Source organism: Fistularia commersonii, chromosome 10, assembly GCF_037954325.1.
Source record: "Fistularia commersonii isolate RoL2024-O1a breed Wild chromosome 10, RoL_Fcom_v1.0, whole genome shotgun sequence".
Taxonomy (NCBI): domain Eukaryota; kingdom Metazoa; phylum Chordata; class Actinopteri; order Syngnathiformes; family Fistulariidae; genus Fistularia; species Fistularia commersonii.
The window spans coordinates 6,920,552-6,945,423 of NC_141293.1; the positions used below are offsets into that span (position 1 = coordinate 6,920,552).

Genomic DNA, 24,872 nt, shown 5'->3' on the forward strand with positions numbered 1-24,872 from the left:
TTGGGGGGGTAAAAAAACTAATCCTCTGAGAGATTGGATAAGACTGCTGTGGATGACAGATGTGAACTAGTGTGTGTGTATATGCGTGCATATGAGTGTGTGTGTCCCTCCAATGAAAAGTGTGTCAGTGTTAGAGGATGAAAGTGTGTGTGTGTGTGTGTGTGTGTGTGTGTGTGTGTGTGTGTGTGTGTGTGGCAAATGTCGCTAAAGCTGCTTTTTTCTGATTGGCTGCTACCCACATACACACACACACACACACACACACACACACACACACACACACACACACATACACACACATACACACAGTCAATATGCACCCCCTGGCATGGATGTAGGTGCGAGATGTGTGCATGTGAGAGGGAGGAAGCAATAAGAGAAGGAAGCAGCAGTGACCGTGACCAGTTGACATCCCGGCGCTCCAGTGGCTGCAGCAGCAGGTAGGATACACACACAAACACACACACAAACAAACACACACACACACACACACACACACACACACACAACACACACACACACACACATATTGGCAGCTGGCACGCAGCAGGCCAGTGCCATGGTCTCTGATTATCAGGAACATGTGAATGACATGCCTGGGGTCTGGGGTTATCGGTTAAAGTCCGTTTCAATTTACCCAGCAGAAGGTATGTGAGGGTGTATATATGTGTGTACAATATATATAGGAGATACATATACAGAGAGATATATATATAGGTATATCTATATATATGTGTATATTCAGTGGTGTCAGGTGATGGGATAGGAGGGGTTGTCCATCCTCGTAACAATAATAATAATAATAATAATAATAATAATGATAACGTATAAACATTTTTGATGGACGGGATGGACATGTCATCATCATCATCATCATCATGATGATCATCATCAACAATCCTGCAACCTTGGGGTCTATGTGTTAATTTGTCCCACTAGTCTGTGTGTGTGTTGGCCATAGAGCTGGGGTGATCCAGCCATGACCTTGTCTGTACCTTGTCAGTCAATTTCAATTGAACTTTTGTGTACTGTATGTTTGTATCCTGTGTATTATGTGTGTACCATGTGTGCATCATGCATGCATTATTTGTGTGTGTACCATGTGTATTGTTTGTGTGTGGTTTGTGCATGGTATTTGTATTATATGTCTGTGTTAAGCATGTATGGTGTATTTAGTTTTGTATGTATGTTTGCATCCTATGTTTTTTTTTTTGTGTGTATATTGAATGTTGTTTCTCGAGTGTGTTTATGTGTATTTTGTATTATTTGTGTGTACTGTGTATTGTGTTATGTGTGCATGTCATGTGTGTTCTGTGTGTATTGTGTGTATTCTGAGAGTATTGTATGTGTATTGCGTATATGTATGTGTATGTGTATGTGTATGTGTATGTGTATGTGTATAGCATGTTTATTTGAAGCTATTTGCATGTGTATCATGTTTGCATATTGTGTATCGCCTGCTTTGCATATCATATCCATGTACCGTGTATTGTGTATGTATAGTGTATTGTGCTTGAGTATATATGTGTATTGTATATCATGTAACATTTGTGTGTATTGTATATCAGGGGTGTATATCAAGTGTGTATTGTGTAACACTTGTGTGTCTCAAGTGTGTATTTTGTATCATATGTGTGTATTGTTTAACTTTTGTGTATCAGTGTGTAATGTGTATCAAATGTGTGTTACGTTTGTATTCTGTATCATATGTGTGTGTTATCTGTGTATCGTGTAACCTCTCTGTATCAAGTATGCATTGTATAACATTTGTGTGTCACAAGTGTTATTGTATCATGTGTGTACCGTGTAACTTTTGTCTATCAAAAGTGTATTGTGTTTCTTATGTGTGTGTTTTGTGTGTATTGTGTGACTTGTGGATCACGGGTGTATTGTGTAACATTTGTGTATATTGTGTATCATATGTGTGTGCAATGTGTATAAAGTGTGTTTTATGTGTGTATTGTGAGTGTGTTATGTGTGTATTGTGTATCGTGTGTGTTATGTGTGTATTGTGCATCATATGTTTGTATCATGTATGTTTATTGTTTTATTTGTCTGTGTATACTTTGCGTGTATCTTGTGTGTATTGTGTATCACGCGTGTATATCAACTGTTTATTGCATAACATTTGTGCATCTCAAGTGTGTATTGTGTGTGTATCATATGTGTGTATTGTGTGTCATGTGTGTATTATGTGTGTATTGTGCATCATATTTGTGTGTATCATGTATGTATAATATATTATTTGTGTGTGTGTGAATTACGTGTGTGTATTATATGTGGGTGTTTTATGTATGTATTTGACACTGAGCCCCTGGCAGAGGTCTGAAAGTGCAGCAGGATGCTGTGTTCATGTTGTCTGCTGGCCTCGGGCATACTGTCCCCTGAGCCCTAACAGTGTTGCGACGTAGGAGGCCAAAGATACCAAACATCTGAGGTTCAATCTCCGTCTTCTGGAAGCGTCCTACAGTGACCTCCTGCAGGGTCATGTGATCGGGCTGAGGGAGCTGAATAGCAGGAGTGTGATCTTGAAAAAAAGGAGGACGTGTGACCTGGAAAAAACATCAGAGCTGTTGTGTGTGTGATAACATGTTTACAAGCGGCACCGGCACTTTGAGGGATTTGACAAAAAACGGTATCTTGTTTATAGCCCATCCTGAGCTGTCGCTGGTGGGCAGGGGCGGGGCTTAATCCATGCCTGTCGCCTGTCAATCACAGGGTTATCAGGGAACGCAGTGGTTATTCCTGCTCCCCCAAGTAGGTGCCCTGAGGAACTCCTGTGTCAACTAAGTTTTTAGCATGTTAGCTAGTCCCTATCATATGGCCTCTTGGGAATCTGTACTAGAACCAACAACCCCACGTTGTCAACATCATTTTTTTAGAACCACGTTTACAGCGCCATGTTGTTAGATGGATACGCCCAACAATATGCCTTGTCATCGGCGCCACATTGTTGAATCCATCTTGTTGACGGCATGTATTTTGAGCTGCATTGTTGATGCATGTTATTGAGGGCATGTTGTTGACGGCATGTTGTAGACGCCACAGTGTAGACGCCACGATGTAGACGCCACGATGTAGACGCCACGGTGTAGACGCCACGGTGTAGACGCCACGGTGTAGACGCCACGGTGTAGACGCCACGGTGTAGATGCCACGGTGTAGATGCCACGGTGTAGACACCATGTTGTAGACGCCACGTTATAGACGCTACGCTGTAGACGCCACATTGTAGGCGCCGCATTGTTGTTGCCACATTGTTGATGACATGTTACAGACACCGTGTTATTGAGGGCATGGTGTTTACACCATGTATTTGGAACTGCATTGTTGACCCCATGTTATTGGCGCCACATTGTAAACACCATGTTTATTGACACCATGTTGCTGGTGTAACGTTGCTGACTCCATGTTTTTGGAAATGCATTGTTGGCTCAATGTTAGTAATGCCACATTGTTGATGCCATGTTGCTGAAGGCATGTTGATTCCATATTGTTGATGCCACTTTCTTGGCGCCATATCGATGCCACCATGTTGTTGAAGTCATCATTTTCACATCATGTTGTTGACCCCATGTTGGTGACGCCACACTGTTTGCATCATGTTGTTAGCGCAAACATGTTGGTGCCATTTTGTTGCGCCATGTTGGTTTTCCCGCTCATCCTCTGGAAACCGTTCTCAAACCCCTGACTGTCCTCCGAGTTCCATGGCCAACTCCAAAAACGTTGCTCGAAGGATGCAAACAAAAACTCACATGGTTCTCTGAGACCCCTCAACCTGACCACCTCTGCCATCATGCTTCTTGCTGACATCGCAGCCTCTTTGTTGTCATGGCAACCGTAGTGGATCCTGTTATTTTTCTCTCCAAACAAATAAGCAAACAAACAAACGACCAAACGATGACGCGCCCTCGGGATAGCGTGTTCCGCACAGTCCGCACGGTCCACGCGTGGGCGGAATCCGGCGTCCTGCTGCGTGGGTGCGCTTGTGCGTGGGGAGAGAGAGGAAAGAGAGAGGGAGAGAGAAAGAGATGTACGATAACCTGCCAATACCGATGAATCTCTTCTGCTCCACTTCCCGACGGCGCCGGTCGATCGATCCCCCCCCCTACTTTTTAATCTGTCACGCGCACGCACGCGCGCACGCGCGCACATGCGTCCGTCCGCGCGCCGGCGTGCGGCCGCCTGGCTGCTCGCGCTGCCGCTGGGGAGAGGCGGGGAGGAGTGCGCGCGCCGCGGCCGCTTGGAGATGATCTCGTTCTGGCTGCTCTGCTGGAAGCTGCTGGTAGGTGAACCGGAACCGGAACCGGAAACGGGACCCGGGGCAGCCGCCGGCTGGAAGAACCCCCACCCCATCCCTCCCCGCAATCCCCTCCGTCTGCCACCCCTCCTTCAAGTCGCTTTCCGTCGCGGTTTTGATGCTGCGTGGGTGGGAGGGATGGTGGGGGGGGGGCTGTTACGCAACCGACCGGAACCGGAACCGGAATCCTTGCGTTCGGTGCGGTCACGATGACCCGTTGCGGGCTCGATCTTCTTGTCAGTGCTGTCAAAATCCAGCAGGCCGCCGGAGGCCAAGACACCCCCACCCCCCCCCCCCCATCCCCCGCCTTTTATTTTTAATTTTTTTTTTTTTTTCCAGGGCCGTACATAGAAGAAATTTGGGCCGGGGGCAGGGCTCGCGGGGTCCGGAAATAATGTGATGGCTTCCCCTTTTCCAGAATCAATAAAGATCTATATTTTATTTAAAAGCCCATCAACATTTTAAACCTGATAACCTTGTGGTTTTGAGAATTTAGCAAAGTTTGCTAGCTTTGCTAGTCGGAGGAATGTCAGGTTGCAACTGTGGAGTAGACGTGTCCCCTACCATCCTGTGATTGCCACCTTTTCGTATGGTCTAGGGGGAACAGGAAGTAGCGCTCGTTGCCTGCGAGGTCAGGAAAATAATCTGAGAGGTCAGTGGTTCAAATCCGGGCCGCTGGTGATCGGCGAAGGGATTAGGCCCGAGAACGGACGCACTACTAATTTCCTTGGTCTTCGCCCGGATGATGATGGCTGTCGGAAAATGGACGTCCCCCAGGGTGGGACACGGTGTGGTGGTGTGACTCTGTGCGCAGTGTGAGGGGACGTCGTCATGTTTCCATGGCAATGTTCCCGGTCAGCAGGTGTACCAGCGGTGCTGTTGCCCGACAGTCGACCTTCCCTCCTGACGTCTGAGCCTAAACCCAAATCCCCAACGCCTGCTGAAAGAAACAACCTCCAACAGCCTGTCACTAATCCATCTATCTATCTATCTATCTATCTATCTATCTATCTATCTATCTATCTATCTATCTATCTATCTATCTATCTATCTATCTATCTATCTATCTATCGACCATTTGTGATGAGTATGTAGATGGGACATGATTGGTTGTTGGTGTGCAACATATACTGTCCTTGTACTAAGTGTACCATCCTTGCAGTGCAGGTGCTCTCTTTGCACAACATGTACTATCCTTGTACTTCGTAAACTGTCAGGGTACCCAGGTTTAGTCCAATGGCTGACTGGGTTCTGCATGAGGTTGTCAATGTTCTCCTGCCTCGGTTCTCTCAAGGTTCTCCGTCTTTCCCCAAGAGTCCAAAAAAACAAACGAGACAATTGACTTGTATGTCTGTGTGTGATTAGCAACTGGTCTTGTGATTGACAGCTGACCCATCGGGGTTAAAGATGAACATGAACTCTCCACCAAACGCCCTTCCCTTTCCGCTCTGCCTGTGCCACCCACGCACCGCCGGCATCCCGTCAGAACTCATCCCCTTTTTTAATCCCTGCGAGGATGCGAGCGAGACGCGTTCAATTCCGATCATTAATGGATCTCGTTTGATCCCGAACGCTCTGATTAACTGCGACATATGAGAGTCTGCGGTGTCAAGCCGATTATAGCGGGGCGGGGGGTTATTGACCGTGGATCCATATTTATGTAACCAGCGTATGACAGGTGGCTGACATCCTGCCACTGAAATGATGCTACGTTACGCTAGCCATCTTTGTCACCAGGCAATAAGACCACCACCATCCCAATGGCTTGGAGTAGCCCCTAGCATACGATTCTGTGAGTATTCCTATAGGGTATCCAAGCTAACGGCGCCCCGAGGTAGTTTTTCTAGTGTTTTATTTTTTAGTTGTTTGTTTGCAGCAAGCTAACTAACTGCTAACTACACCAACTCTTGCTTTCCATCTCTGTCCTTCTTTCTTGCTCTCTCTATTCCTACCCCTGTCGGTCAAGGCAGAAGGCCTCCTGCACTGATCTGTCTGAGATTCTTACACTGTTAAGTGCAGCTGTTTCCTGGCCAGTGTTTGCTCCTGGGGGAATGTGGGGTTTCTGGAGATCATTTTGAGGAGTGTGGTCTAGACCTGCTCCACATGAAAGTGTCATGAGATACCGCTGTTGTGATTTGGTGCCATGGGAATAAAATGTGACTCGACTAGCTCCCCTCATCCCATTCTAACAACCTCCCCCACCTTGTGGTTGACTTGGCTTACAAACCGTTTAATGCTCTTCTGTGCCTCTGCAGTTGATGTTTACAGTTCAGAACAGTGGGCTGCTGGAGTCCCATGCCACCTATCAGAGGATGATGATGGTTGATGGAAGTAAACCAAAGTACCGCTGTGGTCTTAATTGTTTTGAGTGCTCAAGGCTCGGGATAATGTCCTAGGGGTGCCGTCTTTGCAGGTGATTTGTTGCAATGTACGGTGCTTTCCATCAGCGGGGCCCCTTTGGGGTCTCCGGAGGGAAAGGTGAAGGTATCTTGATTGTTTTTACGCTGCTGCTGCCCAATTGAAGGGGCTGATTGACGGCCATAGCATGTTGTGGTGAGTTCACTGTCCATGGTCGTCCGTTTTGATCTTATGCTTCCCCCGTCCTTGTTGCTGAAGTACAGATGCCTGTTCTGTGCCCGCGAGGGCTGAAGCTAACAGCTAACAAGTGTTTCATCAACTTTACTGAGAGAGAGAGAGAGCTCTTGCCCAGCCTCTGCATCTACAGGCAGCGTTACCATGGCAACGGCTCCCGTCTGTCACCAGCACATGCCCGAGCAGACCATAATAGAGCAGCAAACCCACTCACAGCCAACGCAGTGGCACCATGGCAACGATGTGAGGGCGTAGCCTGGTGAACGTTCTCAGGTCAGAAGCGCTGTTGTGGTCTACTCCTCCGTCATGGGCAGGAAGTGCAGAGCTTTACTTTGAAAAACCAAAGCTGTTCACTCGAGTTGATTCGTGTTTCTCTGTTTTTCCTGAAGTTCTTCCTTTTCACCAGAGTATGTAGGACGTTAGGAGAATTCTTCATGTTCAAGAATTAATTAATGAATTAATTCATTAATTTATTAATTCATTCATTCATTATCCACAGCTGTACTCTGGATCATGGGGGTGCTAAAGGCTATCCCAGCTGTCACTTGGCGAGAGGTCCATCACAGGGCCACATATGGAGACACAACCATTCACCCTCTCTTTCAAATTCCTTGACAATGTAGGGTCTTCAATGAACCTCCTGCATGTCAATTGTGGGAAGAACCTTGAGGAACCCCATGCAGACACAGGGAGAACATGGAGACTGCACACAGAAAGGCCCGCTGTGGGAACCCAGTCAGGGACCTTCTTGCTGTTAGGAGAAGTGGCTAACCATATCTGATTGTACCCAAAAATAAAGTTTTTCTGAGTCCGGACCTTCAACCTTTGGGTCTCCTGTCAATCTTTTTGCTTGGAAAAACGTACAGATGTCTTTGCTTCATTTGGTAGATTCACACACGGGTGAAAACACTATAGGAGAGCCGGTGCTTCAGCGGGAGAACCTAAGGAAGGAAACTGCCCATTGATGGGAGCAAAGCACAGCACTGGCCCCTGGTGGTGTTGCAGGAAAAGTACCCACTGTCAGCAGGTTGAATGTAAAATACATGTGGAACAAAGACCGCATAGTAGTACAAGGATTGTACACGTAGTACAAGGATGTAATGGACATGTAGTGCAAGAGAGAAAGAGGGTACCTGTAGTGCAAGGCAATAGAAGTGTACTAGAGTAAATCTGTGACAGGAGGGAAGGATGACCTACTTTCTCAACTTTATGTACTTTCACATCATACAGGTATTTATAAAAGACCAGTTGAATGACGACCTTTTGTGCGTTTTGCTACATGGGATACAAAGAACCGAGGAGGTCCATCTGACGTGAGAACCTCAGCTCTGCTGAACTCAGGTTCCCGAGGGAACCTTAACAACCCTAAACAATGTCTCGGCTGATTTCGCTATCTGCCCGGTGTTTCTGCAGAGAGCCACGGCTGGACTGCGGAGGACAACACCAGAGCTCACGGACGGTAACCACGACGACGGTAGCTCCGGCAACAACGACAACAGCCCTGCGGACGGCCCGCCCACTCCTCCACAGCCAGAGGATCCGGTAACCATGGAGATCAGTGCATCACAGCCACAACTGGACCCGGACAGGGAGAACTCATTCAGTTGCCATGGCCAGGAGGAAGATGAGCACTATTACCCAGAAACTCCTGATGCTCATCTGTCCGTCAGAGAAGAAGAGGAGAAAAGAGAAGTGGGGAAAATAGATGGTGATGAGTGTGACTACCTGGTGTTTGAGATAGGGCTGAAGAAAGATGAAGAGGAGGGTGAAGATACACTGAGGTGGCAAGAGGATGGAGGCAGGGCTGAAGACCAGGGAGAAAACCGAGCAAGTGCAGAAACAGAGGGAAGAAGCAGAAGAGGAGACACGGGAGGAGAGGATGTCCCATCAAATCTTTTCTTCAAATGTGGCGGGCCTTCGTCATTAGATGCTGATGCATTACTTCCCCCAGAGGAGCGAGAAGTGACGGGTCACGACCTCGGCGCGAGGGACGACCTCAGCGACGGTCACCTGAGCGACTGCCTCCAAGCTGAGCTAGCTGTCGTCTACTCCGACAGCGATGCCGGCGAGGACCAATGGGCTGGCTTCGCCCAGTGTGATGTCATCAGTCAAGAGGAAACCGCCATCAGGAATTGTGATGGCGGTGGTGATGGGAGGGGCCGGGAGGAAGAGGAGGAGGGGAACAGAAGTGAGGAGGTGGCAGAAGTGGAGTCGGGAATAATGGAGCGGAGGGAGGAGGAGGTGGAGGTGAGGAAGATGAGCCGGGATGCCGAAGAAGAGCAGCTGAAGTCGAGCCAAGATCTTTTCCCGAGGTCGCCTTCGGTCAGTTCCACTGCCAGCTCCACTGACCCCGACAGGAGGGTGAGTCTGGACCATGTTTCTCCTTTTGGCTGCCAAAATGGGCCTCTGTGGATTCCATGGACTCCAGTCCAATTTAAAGTAGACTTGGAGGACTCCCAAGTGCAGCTCTCTTTACTGTTGGTCTTTTTGAGCTCCTGATAGTTTGTTGTTCTTGGGAACGTCAATCTCGGAGACTGCCCTTCTGTCACGGCGCTACTTAGAACATCGTCACTGACGCTGATCCGATCCGACCCTCTAGGTTCCCGGCGACTTCTGTGTGCTGCAGGACTCCCAGAGCGAGAACGTTTCCTCAGAGCATGTCGACTTCATGGTGGCGCGCCAGCAGTGGAAGAAGATGGAGGAGCAGGCAAGGGGACAGCCCATCCCTACGCCGGGGCTCCGGACTCAAGGGAGCTTCCAGGGTACCCACATATCACTGTACCCGCCCACTCGCAGCCCTCGACTCAAGCACAGGTTGGTGGGAAAATTGTGCCTGGGTAACCCTTTGTACAGTCAAGCAGCAGGTAGCAGTTAGCACTGCTTGTTTTATAATAAAGCCTAATTGACTTGGGTCAAATCATATTTGGAGCTCGCTCAGGTCAGTATCACTGGAGCCGGAAAAGCTAAACCCCACATGTGGACTGGAGGGAACCAATCCATTACTTCACCAAACATGTTTCCGCATTAGCAAATCATGACTGCAGGAGATTCCATGAAGTAGCTCTGGTATTTCTACAGCTGAAGCTAACCTTAACTTTAGCTGGGTTCACTTTCATCGTGTTCAAAGGGAAATTCGACCCCCGGGGCCCCGGGACCCCCCTCTGTCCTCCACCTTGTCCCCTAGCTCCGAGGACTCGGGCCTGGACGACTCATTGTACCGCAGCCCACCGGACGAGTCCGAGAGTGCGGTGGAGAGAGAGATCCGACTTACTCTGGAGAGGGAGGAGCAGCATCGCAGAGAGAGCGGGATGATTGCCCAGGGCCTCTCCATACCCAGGTAACACTCCCTGGCAGTTTGGGGTGTTGTCCCGGAAGCCCTGCCATACGTGCAGATCATGTTGTTTTGATTCAAGGTTTGATGACTCACTTGATGGTACTGCACTCCTTAAAAATATCAAGCAACTCCTTGCTTTAAGTCCAATCTGGTCTGCATCCAGCTACTGGTTTGGTGATTCAGACTAGCGATACAGACAGTTAGCTCAACAGACGGCCAGTGGCAGATAGGCAACTTGCGATATCAGAACCCAGCCGAGATAAATCCTTTCTGGAAGTCCGCAAAACTTGGTTAAGTCTTCAAACCGTCCAAGTTCAGTGCCGATTGCCGGCGGTGGCTGTTTCTTGTTAGTCACTGCGCAGCCCTTGTATTAAAACTGCCAGGATGGGAGCTGCAGACTGAAATGGGACTTGCATCTTGATATCTGCCTGAACTCTGGGCTAGCAAAGAGCTCGTCACTCTGGAGGCTGCTCTACACAAACAACAAACAATGCTATTTTCAGTAGCCAGAGACAAAGACAGAAACTCTTGAAGTCTTTAAGTTGGAGAAGGTATATCAGTTCTGACTCCTGTTTCTGCTCTTCAGACCGTGCTCCCTGCAGACTGGACGATCTCCTCCGAGGCCTCCAGCCTGCCGCACCCCGACCCTCTCCATCTCCCCCTCCCCCTCCTGCTCCTCTTCTCTTCCCCGATCCCTTTACCACGAAATGACGGCCAACAATGTGATCATCCTGGAGCCTGACTCCTCCAGCGGCGCAAAAAGCCGCCTCCTGGCCACCGCCATCGGTGGCCTCACCGACTGGCCGGCAAGCCTCGATGCCATGCCCTCCGACAACGTCATCGTGGTGGAGACCTCCAACCTGATCATTCGCAGCGCCTCTGAGTTCTGCTTGAACTCTGCGCCACTGTCTACGGAGACGCAGGAGAGCACTTTCACCTCCAATCCGTTTTTCAAGTTGCGCTCCCTCAGCAGCCAGTCGTTGGTGGAGCAGGAGATCCGCATGGTGAGGCAGAGGGAGGAGGAGTGGAGGAAGCAGAGGGAGCAAACTTGGAGGAGGAGAAGGAGAGAGGAGGAGTGCAGGAAGGGGAGAGAGCGCTACGATACCGTGCTAGTGTCGCCTGGCCTGAGTGACAGCATCAGCTTCAGTGGTACGTAGACTTTCGTTGTATTTTCCGCAGCTCTTTTGAAAAGAAGCGACGGGACTCGGATGTCCCGTCGATGCTAACTACGTCTCGCAAACGCCTGGAACCATCTTGTCTTGTTGCCCTTATTGGCGTTTTAGTGCCAGATGTTCCAGACAGATGTGTCTCCTCGCCGTCCTCCCCCTCCAGGATGCGAAAAATGGAACGATCCAGTTTGTCCTGCGATCACAAGGTGGGCTAACTGTGTGTGAACCTCACTGTCAGAAAAAAAACGAGTATTCCCCATTTGAATGTGGCTCTTGAACGCATCTCACGCCATCGCGAACAGTCACTCTTCCTCCTCTGTCGTTAATTTATCTATTCCTCTTTTTCTTCTCCTTCCATCGTTTCACTCTATCTATTTTTCGATCGTGAACCTTCTGACCGCGGCCATCAGTGAGACCGACTCGTTCACGATGGCGGCCATATTGATGTCAACCATGTCTTCATCTCCCATCCATCCGTCCATCCATCCGTCCACCCGTCCTTCCCCATCTTTCCATCCATCCATCATTCTGGGTTCCAGTGGTTGAGCTGAATCTCCCCTCCCCCGCAGTTCCCCGCCTCCCTCTCCTCTGTTCCACGTCGACAGAATGCCATGGCGCAGTGGTGGGAGGCCTCTCTGCAAGCAAATCAGAAGAAAGAGTGACACCAGAGGCCCCACCCCTTCAGCATGGCACTGCTCCACAGCCAAAATGAAAGCCCCTTTGCCTCGTCTTCTGCCTCCAACCCGGGAGGAGCCCGAGAGCCGACGGGCAAACGAATGCCAGTTGCCAATCCGCGACAACGTCGCGACATGCTACATGAGTTTGAAGGGAGTTTTGCGTCGGGCCTCCTGGCTCCTCCCGAGGTCCCCCCTTCAGATGGTTCTGTGGAACAACAGCTCCTACGTGTGATCCGCCCGTGCCTGAAGAACTTGCCGTGATGCTGCCAGGAGGTCGAAGACCAGTCAAGGTCCTGAACCTCCATGCGGAGGCCGAACCCGAGAGGAGGTCCAGGCCGTACCTTCACACATTCCTGCATCTGCTTCTTGAAGATGTCCATATGTATCTTCGCTGCCTGTATTTACGCACTTTCTCCCCCTCGGTCCGCCAAAAAAACATGTCCGCTTGGATCAATGGGCTGAACTTTGGTCACGCTCAAATCCAATTGGGTGTCGGGTTATATTACGCCGCACGCCTGCTGGTTACCCTTAATCACCCGCTAATGAGCTAGAAATTAGCGAGCGGGTCAAAGACGGCAATCGGGAAATGACCATGAACTACATGTGAAGAGGAAGAGGAGGAAGACACTAATGTGTCTCGGTCCTCCTCATTTAACTGCTCGCTAATTTCCTGCTGTTTTTTCCTTTTTCTCTCCACGTTGGTTTGTTTTCTTCAAATCCCAGTATGGCGATCCCCCGGCTTATTCATCAAGGTTGTTTTGTTTAAATTATATCTTATGTTTCAGTGTTTTAGCAGCTAGTTTTCTTCTCCAGGGTGACTTCCTGTTCATGCGAGAGGTAATTACATAGCAATCACACCTTTATTACTGTAGGTTAAGAATTTAAGTTGCTCAATAGCTTTCTCACTGATTCTAAGCTAATGTGTTGCGTTGTTTGCCACCTCCCCCCAAATACCCGCCGCCATTTCCAATCAAACAGGTGACACATGGCGTGTGAAGGTGAATATTTTTTTATAAAAGTGTAATGAACATAGTGCTTATGCTAATGAGCTAAAGCTAAAAGTAACTGGAACAGAAGATTTTTAAATATTTGCAAATAAGAACAAAAGTTATATATTGAAGTACGTTTATATACTAGTGAATGGATGAACTGGGGGTCTGGTTCGATGATGAGGTGATGAAAACGACCCTCCTGATCTGCGCTGCTTCTCCCAGAGTCCCATGATCCGTCGCTCCGGTTTCTGGTTTGGTTAGTTTGGTGTTCGGTGACCCGTAGATTCATCCCTTCCAAGCCGGACTCCTACTCTGCCACATCTTCTTCTTATTCTTCTTGGGTTCATTTTCTCTCTTGTGTTTTCCGGCTTCGAGCACAAAGACCTGCTGCTGAAACCTTCAATAAAGGCCAGAGCTCTTCTTCCTCTCCTGTGTCTTCTTTTGTGTTCTATCAGCCACAGGGGTTCTGTCATATCGTAGAACTGGTAGTACTTAGTAGTACTGGGTGTACTGGTAGTACTGGGGTTCTGCCAAAGCAAATACTACAAATATAGACCTAAACGCATGTATAAATATGCATTGTTAATTATCAAATCAGACATTAACTTTAAGGATAAACAGCAGGTCGACCGGCGTGTCCTTCTGCACCATAGGTGTGCAGGTGAACCTGGTCGGCTTCGCCCCTGTCCAGGTTTTTCAGCAGGTAGACGGTCACCTGTCCGTCACTGTGGCCTGCCAGCACGCACTCCGCCCGCTGGCCAAAGAGCAGGGAGGTCATCTTCACCCCAGGGGGCGCCGGCTGCACCACCACCGGGTCCAGGCTGGAGAAGACGCACCTCAGCATCTTGCACACACACACACACACATAGGGCGAAGATGTGCGAAGGTTCCTCACATGCTGATGCTCAAGTCCCAGATCTCCAGTTGCCGGTCCCGTATGGCGGCGAACGCCGCCGCCCGCCTCGGCACCCAGCGGACGTCATGCACGACGGTGCGGTCGGAGGAGATGCTCAGGATGGGCGCAGGCTGGCCCCACCTCCACAGCTGGATGGTCCAATCAGAAGAGCAGCTGAGGAACACTTCGGCGTGGATGGGGTTCCACCAGACCCCGTTCACTGGGCACTGGGGAGGAGAAGCACACACACAACAAACATCATCTACCACTCTTGTAGCCTGAGGAGCCACTCCTCCAGCTGCAGCTAAGACAGATGTTTCCACCCCTTCAACACTTGGAGAACTTCAGCAGATGTGAGAAGATCCATCTCAGTCTATTGGAGAAGAACTTGAATGTCAGACCGACATTTAGCTCAGCGGATGACTCATCACTTAGAAAGCAATGATCTAATGGTGGGCTGCCATGTTGGTGAAACCATGAATGCACACTCTGAACTAGCGTTCTCCTTCCCCTTGCTTGGCTGGGTTCTCCTGCTTGTGTTCTCTCCATGTTCTCCCATCTTGGTTCCCTCCAAGTTCACCCTGAGGTATCTGTTGTTGTAAATGAGAAGGAGAAGCTGTATGGACAGAGACTGGGCCGGCTTCCCGTGGAGGTTCAACCCTGAATGAAAGCCCTGAAGACCCATCCAGGTGGGACACTACTAGTCCCCTACTGGAATGTTCTTCTAGTCTGGATGGAGCCATCACAGAGCTCCACGCTCCTCTCTTCTTTTGCATCATCTGTCCACCAGCCCGCGGTTCAGTTCTCTACCGAGACCAGATGTTTGAAGGAGGACTCACAAAGTGTTTGCGGTAGGTCTCCATGACCTGTTGCTTGTGAGAGCAGGAGCCCCTGTAGATCAGCCCCTCCCACGTCCCTGCCAGGAAGACGCTGGGGTCCTGGGGGAAATGACATGATCAGAGACAGGAAGTGAATGAATGAATGAATGTACATGCCGTACGGTTGGATGGAGGTCGAAGCACAGCGCTGCCGCCACCACCGGCAGGAGTCCAAATTCTGGCTTTTTCTCCGTCTTGGTACGTCTGGGCTTCCTGCTGCTGTGCAGCCTCCTCAGGTTCAGAAGGTCTGCAGCAAAAACATCAGATTGTCTTCACCCACAACTTCAGGGTTCCTGACACTTGGCACTAAATTCACCCTCTCACACATTGTGAAGGTGAGTATGGTTTGGAAGAAACGGACCAATCAAATTGTTTCTTTTATCAAGACTCTGAATTTTATAATAAAAACATGTGGAAAGAGTTGGCACATTTCATTCATTCATTCATTCAGTCATTATCTATACTTTTTTTCCTCCCGTCAGGGGCACAGGACTGCTGCCCATCCACCCTGGATCCATCACAGGCCACATATGGAGACATTCAAACATTCACTAATTCATTTGCATCATGTAGAGACTTAAAACCATTAATTCGACCTCTCATTCAGACGACACGTAGAGACACCCAGCCATTCACTCATTTATTCACATACAACCATTCATTAATTCATTCACTCATTCACATGGCATATAGAGACAAATGATTAAGTCACTCACTCATTCACATGTCAAATAGACAACTTCTTCTTCTTCTTCTTCTTCTTTCGGCTTTTCCCGTCAGGGGTCGCCACAGCGAGTCAACCCTCTCCATCTAACCCTATTCTCTGTATCTTCCTCTCTCACACCAGCTACTTTCATATCCCCTCTCACTACGTCCATAAAATCTTCTCTTTGGTCTTCCTCGAGACCTATTGCCTGGCAGCTCCAATTCCAGCATCCGTCTACCAATATATTCACTATCTCTTCTCTGTACATGACCGAACCATCTCAGTCTGGCTTCTCTGACCTTCTCTCCAAAACACGTGCCGTCCCTCTGATAGACTCATTCCTGATCCTATCCATCCTGGTCACTCCCAAAGAGAACCTCAACATCTTCATCTCTGCAACCTCTGGTTCTGTCTGCTGTCTTTTGGTCATTGGAACAGTTTCTAGTCCATACATCATCGCTGGTCTCACCACTGTCTTGTACACCTTTCCTTTTATTCTGGCCGATAGTCTTCTATCACATAGTACCCCTGGCACTTTTCTCCACCCATTCCAACCTGCTTGGACCCGTCTCTTCACCTCTTTTCCGCACTCTCCGTTGCTCTGGACTGTTGACCCTAAGTACCTGAAATCCTCCAGCTTCTTGATCTCCACTCCCTGTAGCCTCACCGCTCCACCCGAGTTCCTCTCGTTCACACACATATATTCTGTCTTGCTGCAACTAACTTTCATTCCTCTCCTTTCCAGAGCCTACCTCCACCTCTAGATTTTCCTCTACCTGTTGTCTGCTCTCACTACAGATCACAATGTCATCCGCAAACATCATGGTCCATGGGGATTCCTGTCTAACCTCATCTGTCAGCCTATCCATCACCATTGCGAACAAGAAGGGGCTCAGAGCTGATCCCTGATGGAGTCCCACAACCCCTTCTTGAACTTCTCTGTTACCCCTACAGCACACCGTACCAGTGTCTCACAGCTAGCATACATGTCCTGCACCAGTCTAACATACTTCTCTGCCACTCCAGACTTCCTCATACAATACCAGAGCTCCTCTCTTGGCACCCTGTCATATGCTTTTTCTAGGTCTACGAAAATGCAATGCAGCTCCCTCTGGCCTTCTCTGTACTTTTCTATTAGCATTCTCAACGCAAATACTGCATCTGTAGTACTCTTCCTAGGCATGAAGCCATACTGCTGTTCACAAATGCTGACTTCTGCTCTCAGTCTAGTTTCCACTACTCTTTCCCATAACTTCATTGTATGGCTCATCAACTTTATCCCTCTGTAGTTGCCACAATTCTGCACATCCCCTTTATTCTTAAAAATAGGCACCATCACACTTTGTCTCCATTCTTCAGGCATCTTCTCACTCTCTAAGATCCAGTTGAATAATCTAGTCAGAAAATCTACCGCTGCCTCTCCTAGACACTTCCACACCTCCACAGGTATATCATCAGGACCAACTGCTTTTCCACTCTTCATCCTCTTCAATGCCTTCCTCACTTCACTTTTACTAATTTTTGCTACTTTGTGGTCTACAATAATCACCTCCTCTACCCTTGCCTCTCTTTAATTGTCCACATTCAGTAGCTCTTCAAAGTACTCTTTCCATCTTCCCATCACTCTTCTAGCATCTGTCAATACATTCCCCTCTCTGTCCTTTATCACCCGGACCTGTTGTACATCCTTTCCATCTTTATCTCTCTGTTTCGCCAACCTGTATAGATCATTCTCACCCTCCTTACTATCCAACCGAGCATACAAGTCATCATAAGCCCTTTGTTTTGCCTTTGCTACCTCTATCTTTACCTTTCGCCGCATCTCCCTGAACTCCTGTATGTTCTCTTCAGTCCTCTCAGTATCCCACTTCTTCTTCGCTAACCGCTTTCTCTTTATACACTCCTGCACTTCCTCATTCCACCACCAAGTCTCCTTATCTACTTTCCTTCCAGATGACACACCAAGTACTCTTCTACCTGTCTCCCTGATAACACTAGCTGTTGTTGTCCAATCATCTGGAAGCTCTCCCTGACCACCCTGACCACCATGTCAAATAGACAACCATTCATTCATTTATTTACATGTGCTGTGGAGACATACAGCCATTCATCCTTTCATTCGCATCATGTAGAGACATATAACCATTCACCATCTCATTCACATGTCATATATAGACATAAAACCGTTCACCCTCTCATTCACATGTAATTTAGAAACATACAAACATTCATTCACTCATCTATTCACATGTAATATACAGACATACAACTATTCACCAATCAAGCTCATCTCCAGCTCTCAGAAGAAGGGTTTGCAGCCGAGTGTGAAGCGGCTCGGATGAGGATCAACACTTCCAAATCTGAGACCATGGTGCTCAACCATAAACGGGTGGAATGCCCATTCTGGGCCGGGGAAAAGATCCTGTTCCAAGTGGAGGAGTTCAAGTATATCGGGGTCTTGTTCATGAGTGAGGGAAGGATGGAGCGGGAGATCGACGGGTGAATTGAAGGAGCTGAGCCAAAAGGCAATTTACCAGGCGATCTGTGTTCCCTCCCTCACCTATCGTCACGAGCTGTGGGTAGTGACCAACAGAACAAGATCGCGGATACAAGTGGCCAAAATGAGTTTACGCCACAGGGCGGCCACACTGTCCCTTTAGGGTGAGAAGTTCGATCATCCGGGAGGAGCTCGGAGTAAAGCTACTGTTCCTCTGCATAGGGAGGAGTCAGATGAGATGGCTTGGGCTGGACATCCCCGAATATATTCAAGCATGTCCATCCGGGAGGAGACCACGGGGAAGACTCAGGACACGCTGGGGAGACTATGTCTCCACGCTGGCCTGGGAACGCCTTGGGGTCCCCCCAGAGGAGCTGGACCATGTGGCGGGGGAAAGGGAGGTCTGGACCTCACTGTTCTGGCTGCTGCCCCTGCGACCCGACTCCGGATAAACAGAAAAAGATGGATGGATGGATGGATGGACAACTCTTTACCCTCTGATTCACACCTCATTTAGAATCATACAACTAGTCATTCATTTACCCATTCACACATCATTACAGACATACAACCATTCACTCTTTCACCCCCCCAGCCCTGTGAACAGGATAGGCAGATAATGAATGAATGAATGCTTCTTAAACTGTCAGCTCCCAGAATGCCTACAGTTGATTTTGGATGGAATTAAAACCCACATAAACAGGGTCTTCACCCCCTCAAGGCAGGGGCCGAGGTGACCCCTGACCCCGGGAGTCTGCACCTGTGCACTCCAGGCCGCTGTTGCAGACGAACCACTTGCTCATCCTGCCATCGTCGGTGACAGACACCAGGGTCTCCACCTCCTCCTTCCCCGATATCAGTTCCTGCCGGGTCCATCGAAGCTGCCACACCGGCCCCAGGGGTTTCTTGCTGCTCTCCCTGCAGAGGAATCCCGGGAACGTGGAATCTCGTGGCTTTGGAGGCGAGTAAGTGAACGCACCGGCGAAGCCTCACCGGTTGCTGACCACGCACCCACTGCCTCGGCTGTGTACGGCATGGACAGCGATGGTGCCGTCCCGCATCCCCACGGCGAGGTGGCTGGGGTTGACCGACGAGAAGTCCAGGGAGGTCACGGCGCTGTCCAAGGAGATGACACGCTCTGGCCACTGGGGGACGACACACACGATGAGACCGGACACAGCCTCCCGGAAGACAAAATCAATCTCCCGGTGAGGAGGCACCTGGGTGTTTTTGAAAGACCAGCAGCAGACCAGCCCCGGCGGCAACTGTGTCGGGATGGGCGGGCCGTAGCCCACAGCCAGGAGGTCCTGGGGAACACACGGAAGTCGAAGCAGAGACAGTCAGCCTTGAGGAACTAGGATCCGGAGGTGGTGCTCTTTGCTCTCATGAGAAGTTGGAGGGGCTTCAGAGAACTTCCTGCTCACCTCGCTGATTCCTTTCACTGATACTATTGATCGGCCTTTGTGTCCGACTGAGGGCTGGAGTAGATATCATGTCTGATAGAAGATACTCACACCATCGATTGGGTTATGAGCATGATCCAGGAGGTCCAGGACTTCCACCCAGTAACCTTTCCCTGTATGTTTGTGTGTATGTGTGTGCGCATGTGTGTGTCACTGGGTTCTGCTTGTTCTAGGCTATGGTGGTTAGCATCAGCATTAGAAGAAATGGGAGCTCCCGTTGTGTCCCTGTGCTAATCTACAAATGTGTGTGTGTGTGTGTGTGTGTGTGTGTGTGTGTGTGTGTGTGTGTGTGTGTGTGTGTGTGTGTGTGTGTGAGTGTGTGTGTGTGTGTTCGTCACCGGATTCTGCTTGTTCCAGGCCATGGCGGTGACACTGCGTCCTCTGCTCAGCTCACAGCTGAAGGTCCAGAGAAGCTCCAGGGCAGGAGTGGGAGAGCCCTCAGGCGCAGCACCCTCTGACACACAGATCACACACACTGCTTTCGGGTCCACGCAACACGAACGTCTGGACCAGAAGATAAAAACCTCCTGATCCATAAAATCTCCTGCTTTGTCTTAAATCTTTTATTTTTAGCCTAAATCTAGAGGTGGAGGTATGCACTGGAAAGGAGAGGAATGAAAGGTTAGTCGCAGCTAGATAGAGTATATGTGTGTGAATGAGAGGAACCCTGGTGGAAATGGTGAGGCTACAGGGAGTGGAGATCAAGAAGTTGGAGGATTTCAGGTACTTGGGGTCAATAGTCCAGAGCAGCAGAGATTGTGGAAAAAAATGGTTCAGGGGTACTATACAACAGAAGACTATCAGCCAGAATGAAAGGAAAGGTGTACAAGACAGTGGTGAGACCAGCGATGCAGTAATGCCTAGAAACAGTTACAATGACAAAAAGACAGGAGGCAGAGTGAGAGGTAAAGCAGAGATGAAGATGCTAAGGTTCTCTTTGGGAGTGACCAGGATGGATAGGATCAGGAATGGGTCTATCAGAGGAACAACACATTAGATGTTTTGGAGAGAAGCCAGACTGAGATGGTTCGGTCATGTACAGAGGAGGGAAAGTGAATATATTGGTAGACAGATGGTGGCATTAGAGCTGCCAGGCAGGAGGTCTAGAGGAAGACCAAAGAGAAGATTTATGGATGTAGTGAGAGAGGATATGAAGGTAGTTGAGAGAGGAGGATACAGAAAATAGGGTTAGATGGAGAACGTTGATTAAATGTGGCGACAGTTAATAAACATGCATTTGATTGATTTTTATATGACCAAAAACACTGGTTGTGGAAACTCTGTGTGTGTGTGTGTGTGTGTGTGTGTGTGTGTGTGTGTGTGTGTGTGTGTGTGTGTGTGTGTGTTTGTGTGTGTGTACCTCCTGGCGCAGCCAGCTGCCTGTAGGCAGCCAGCTGGCATTGTAAGACATTCTGCAGGACGATCCTCTCCATGACTGACAGGCATTGTCTGAAGGCCTCGGTCTGAAGGACGAGCTGAAGGTCCGTCTGGGAGTTGAGGGACACGTCTGACTCCCTCATGGAGCTGGCAACACTGCCTGAGGAGAACCAGCACCCAAAGCTAGTTTACTTGTTCATCCATGTGGTCCATTCTTTTCTGGCCCTGCTGGTGTTCCCCAGGGCTCTTCTCTGGAGCCCCTTCTTTGGATCATCTACATGCTTCCTCCAGCAGTTCCATATCTGAGAAGCTGCACATTCAGTAACAGCAATATTCATGGCTACACTGACGACATCCAGCTCTTAATCTCCAAACCCAATTCTTCTCCTCCCTCCCTGGCTGCCTAATAGAGATCAAATCATTGTTCTCCTCCAATGTTCTCAAACTTAACAGCAACATAAATAGGCTCTTCCTGTGGGTTTGTTCTCCACCAGTTTCTCCATCAACACCAGAGACTCTTCTATCTCTTCCCTCCACTCAGGTTAGGAGTCAGGGTGTCATCTTGGAAAAGAACAGTCATGATGTCACTTGGTCTGGTCTGGTCTGTCGTCTAGTCACCTAGACACCATCCAAAGCCTCATCAACTCCATTCTTTTGGACACCTCAACAAATCCCACCCCAAACTCCAGCTCCTCCAGGATTCTGCAGCCAGGATCAAAACAACATGTCCTCCAGCAACTCTTCTGGCTGCCCATAGAATCCAGGATTCCCCTCAGGATGTTGCTCCTCACCTATAATTGCATCCACAGCCTGGTCCCATCTGCTTCACAACACCACCCCTTTCCACTCTCAGATCTTCATCCACCACTGGACTAGTCGTTCCCTCTCCCCGCCTTAGTATTATGGGATAGAGAGTTGAGAAGCTTTGGATCTCAACCACACTGCTGACATCTGACACGTTGACTCCCTCCCTCACTTCAAGTCCAGTCTTCAAACCAATTTCCTGAAGCCTCCATTCCAGCTGTTCATTTCTAATCTTCCTTGACCTTCTGTAAGGTGGCCTTGGGTCAGAATGTTGTTTCTGTGTGTATGTGTGTATGTGTGTATGTGTGTGTCAGTGTGTTACCTGTGCTAGCCATGCTACTAACAGATTCGTTCCCCTCTGCAGCTCCTCTTGAGTCCACGGCGGCATCAGTATGCTCGGGCATCGCCGCAGCTGCCAGCAGCTCAGGGTCACATGGCACGTCGGACACATCCCAGGCAGTAACAGACGTTGCTGTAACCATGGCGACAAGACAACAATGCCCGATCATGCACTGTATGCATGACCTGAGAACCTCCTGAATTACATCCCGCAACTGGTGAACTCCCAACCTGCGTCAACCAAGACCCTGCTCTGAGTCTGGGCTTGCTTGTTCTTGGGGGCTCCGTTCAGCGTCTGCGTTGCCCTATCCACCTTCTTCTCCTTGCCGCCTCCGTCTACGGCAGCTTCCTGGAGCTCCCCGCTCACCATTCTGTGAAGGAGAACAAGGGTCAGTTAGGTCCATGAAGTTCATCCCTGTGGCCTCCACCTCCTGACTCACTGCGCGTCCTCGGCGTCTGCCAGCACCAGTACGCTAGGCACGTCCAATAAGGTCATGCAGTCAGTCTCGGAGATGATGACGTCGACCACTTGGTCCAGCATGTCCTCCATCACCTGTGCCCTCACCGTGTCCCTTCTCCTCTGCAAATCTGACAGCAGGGAACAAGCAACATATTTCACAGGGTCATCTGCAAAAGGGAGAGTGAAGGCGGTGACAGCAGCGGAGTTATACAGTTCAGAAGAGTTGTGTGTGTGTGTGTGTGTGTGTGTGTGTGTGTGAATTTGTTTGCATATGGGTTCTGCGTTTCTAGGCCATGGTGATTAGAAACTCAAGCTAGCTGCTTTGTGTGTGTGTGTGTGTGTGTGTGTGTGTGTGTGTGTGTGTGTGTGTGTGTGTGTGTGTGTGTGTGCAAGCACCTGTGAAGTTGCCTGGAGCCTCCTGTTTGGAGAAAGTGTCCTCAATCTCCTCGTTCAAGGACTCGATGGTGGACTGGCTGGACAGTCGGCTGCTGCCCAGTGTGGATCTGCCGGGGGGGGTAAGATAAGTTAGCTTAGCTTGTGATGTAATACTGATTTTTTGCAATAAACCCTAAAGTTGAGAGTTATTTGACGCTACAGGGGATGGCGAGACACATGATCCAAAGCAGTGGAGAGAGTGGAGAAGAGGTGGTGAGGGCAGCTGTGCTATCTGTGAGAAGAAGACAGGAGGCAGAGATGAAGATGTGGAGGGATAGTGATGATCTGGGTAGAAGGATGCTAAGGTTGGAGCTGCCAGGTAGGAGGTCTGGGGGAGGTTTCTGGGTGGAGGGAGGGTTGTATAGGTTACCTATAGGAAGTAAGATGAGGGGGCTGATGGAAATGGAGGCAGATGTTTGGCTATAGTGACCCTTGGAAGGAGCAGCCCAAGGGAGAAGAAGAAGTGTGCAGGGCATGTCACATGAACGAGATAGCTGGTGGCTGACGTTTAGCTTTTTCTGAAATCAGGCAGGAAAGTTCCCCCTTCACACCTCGAGAAGGGCAGGATGAAGCTCCTGCTGGCGGTGTTCTGCTCTGACGCCGAGACACCACAGATCTCGTCCACGAAGAACCTGCAGGCTCGAGTCGGGCCCGTTGGTGGGTTGAGCAGCGGCAGCGGCGTCACATCATTTCCTTCGCTATCGAGCACCTGCAGCAGGAAAACACTTGAGGACAACTGGAGTTCGACGCGCTCATGGTTCCTTCTCAGATGTGGAAATATTCTGAGTGTTTGAGGTATTTACCTACAGGCGAGCAACAATGTATGGTTTTAGTGGTTTGTTTGTCTGTTAATTTTTAGGATTTTCAAAAATGTCTTGAAATTCATTCATTCTCTATACCGCCTGTCCTGCACTCCAGAAATGGGAGGTTCATTCATTCATGAATCATGTAAAAACATATAACCATTTAATCCTCTAATTTATATATCATATATAGACATACAACCATTCACTCATTCACAAGTCATGTACAAACATATAATCATTCACTCACTCATTCACACATCGACAGTGAGAACAGGTATTTGATACACTTGTATGTAGAGGTCTGTAATTTTTATCATAGGTACTCTTCATTTTTAAGTGACAGAATCTAAAACAAAAATCCAGAAAAACATATTTTATGATTTTTAAGTAATTAGTTTGCTTTTTATTGCATGACATAAGTATTTGATATATCAGAAAAACAGAACTTAATATTTGGTACAGAAATCTTTTGTTGACAAGAACAAAGATCAGACGTTTCCTGTAGTTCTTGGCCAGGTTTGCACACACTGCAGCAGGGATTTTGGTCCACTTTTCCATACAGATCTTCTCCAGATCCTTCAGGTTTCAAGGCAGTCACAGGGCAATATGGACTTTCAGTTCCCTCCAAAGATTTTCTTTTGGGTTCAGGTCTAGAGACTCTCTAGGCCACTCCAGGAACTTGAGATGCTTCTTACAGAGCCACTCCTTATTTGCCCTGGCTGTGTGTTTCAGGTCGATGTCATGCTAGCAGACCCAACCATTACCCATCTTAAAAGCTCTTACTGAGGGAAACCTTCTTCCATTCCTCCTCTGGATCATCCAGATGGTCATTGGCAAACTTCAGACAGGCCTGGACATGGGCTGGCTTCAGCAGGGGGACCTGCAGGATTTTAATCCATGATGGCCTACTGTCTTACTAATGGTTTTCTTTGAGACTGTGGTCCCAGCTCTCTTCAGGTCTTTGACCAGGTCCAGCCGTGTAGTTCTGGGCTGATCCCTCACCTTCCTCATGATCATTGATGCTCCGCGAGGTGAGATCTTGCATGGAGACCCAGACTGAGGGAGATTGACCATCATCAACAAGAGGGCTTCTTAAAGAAGAACTGATAGGTCCGTGAAAGCTGCAATTCTTACTGGTTGGTAGGTGA

General features: G+C 49.0%; 3 protein-coding genes across 7 annotated transcripts; 1 reads left to right on the top strand and 2 right to left on the bottom strand.

Moving 5' to 3' along the window:
- The first annotated feature begins 329 nt into the window (after window positions 1–329).
- On the top strand, window positions 330–13,490 carry LOC147230203 (uncharacterized). 5 transcript variants are annotated; one of them, XM_086153448.1, is made up of 7 exons: window positions 330–440; window positions 8,306–9,253; window positions 9,492–9,706; window positions 10,020–10,229; window positions 10,813–11,375; window positions 11,510–11,601; window positions 11,965–13,490. In XM_086153448.1, the coding sequence occupies exons 2-7, from the start codon at window positions 8,441–8,443 to the stop codon at window positions 12,055–12,057; spliced, it is 1,986 nt and encodes a 661-aa protein (XP_086009574.1). In that variant the 5' UTR covers window positions 330–440; window positions 8,306–8,440; the 3' UTR covers window positions 12,058–13,490. The 5 variants fall into 5 exon arrangements, with proteins under 5 accessions (XP_086009574.1, XP_086009572.1, XP_086009570.1 ...); XM_086153446.1 differs by lacking the exon at window positions 330–440 and adding an exon at window positions 4,043–4,285 and having other exon boundaries at window positions 11,935–13,490; XM_086153444.1 differs by lacking the exon at window positions 330–440 and adding an exon at window positions 4,043–4,285.
- Window positions 13,491–13,527: 37 nt separating this feature from the next.
- Window positions 13,528–15,199, bottom strand: LOC147230204 (dynein axonemal intermediate chain 4-like). Its single transcript, XM_086153449.1, has 4 exons — window positions 14,960–15,199; window positions 14,799–14,897; window positions 13,960–14,186; window positions 13,528–13,885 (listed from the first exon to the last, which is right to left on the bottom strand). The coding sequence occupies exons 2-4, from the start codon at window positions 14,820–14,822 to the stop codon at window positions 13,672–13,674; spliced, it is 465 nt and encodes a 154-aa protein (XP_086009575.1). The 5' UTR covers window positions 14,823–14,897; window positions 14,960–15,199; the 3' UTR covers window positions 13,528–13,671.
- Window positions 15,200–18,756: 3,557 nt separating this feature from the next.
- Window positions 18,757–22,573, bottom strand: LOC147230205 (dynein axonemal intermediate chain 4-like). Its single transcript, XM_086154405.1, has 8 exons — window positions 22,464–22,573; window positions 22,255–22,394; window positions 22,007–22,156; window positions 20,864–21,040; window positions 19,842–19,957; window positions 19,261–19,347; window positions 19,034–19,185; window positions 18,757–18,958 (listed from the first exon to the last, which is right to left on the bottom strand). Exons 1-8 carry the CDS (start codon window positions 22,571–22,573, stop codon window positions 18,757–18,759), a joined length of 1,134 nt encoding a protein of 377 aa, XP_086010531.1.
- Between the last annotated feature and the right edge of the window lie 2,299 nt (window positions 22,574–24,872).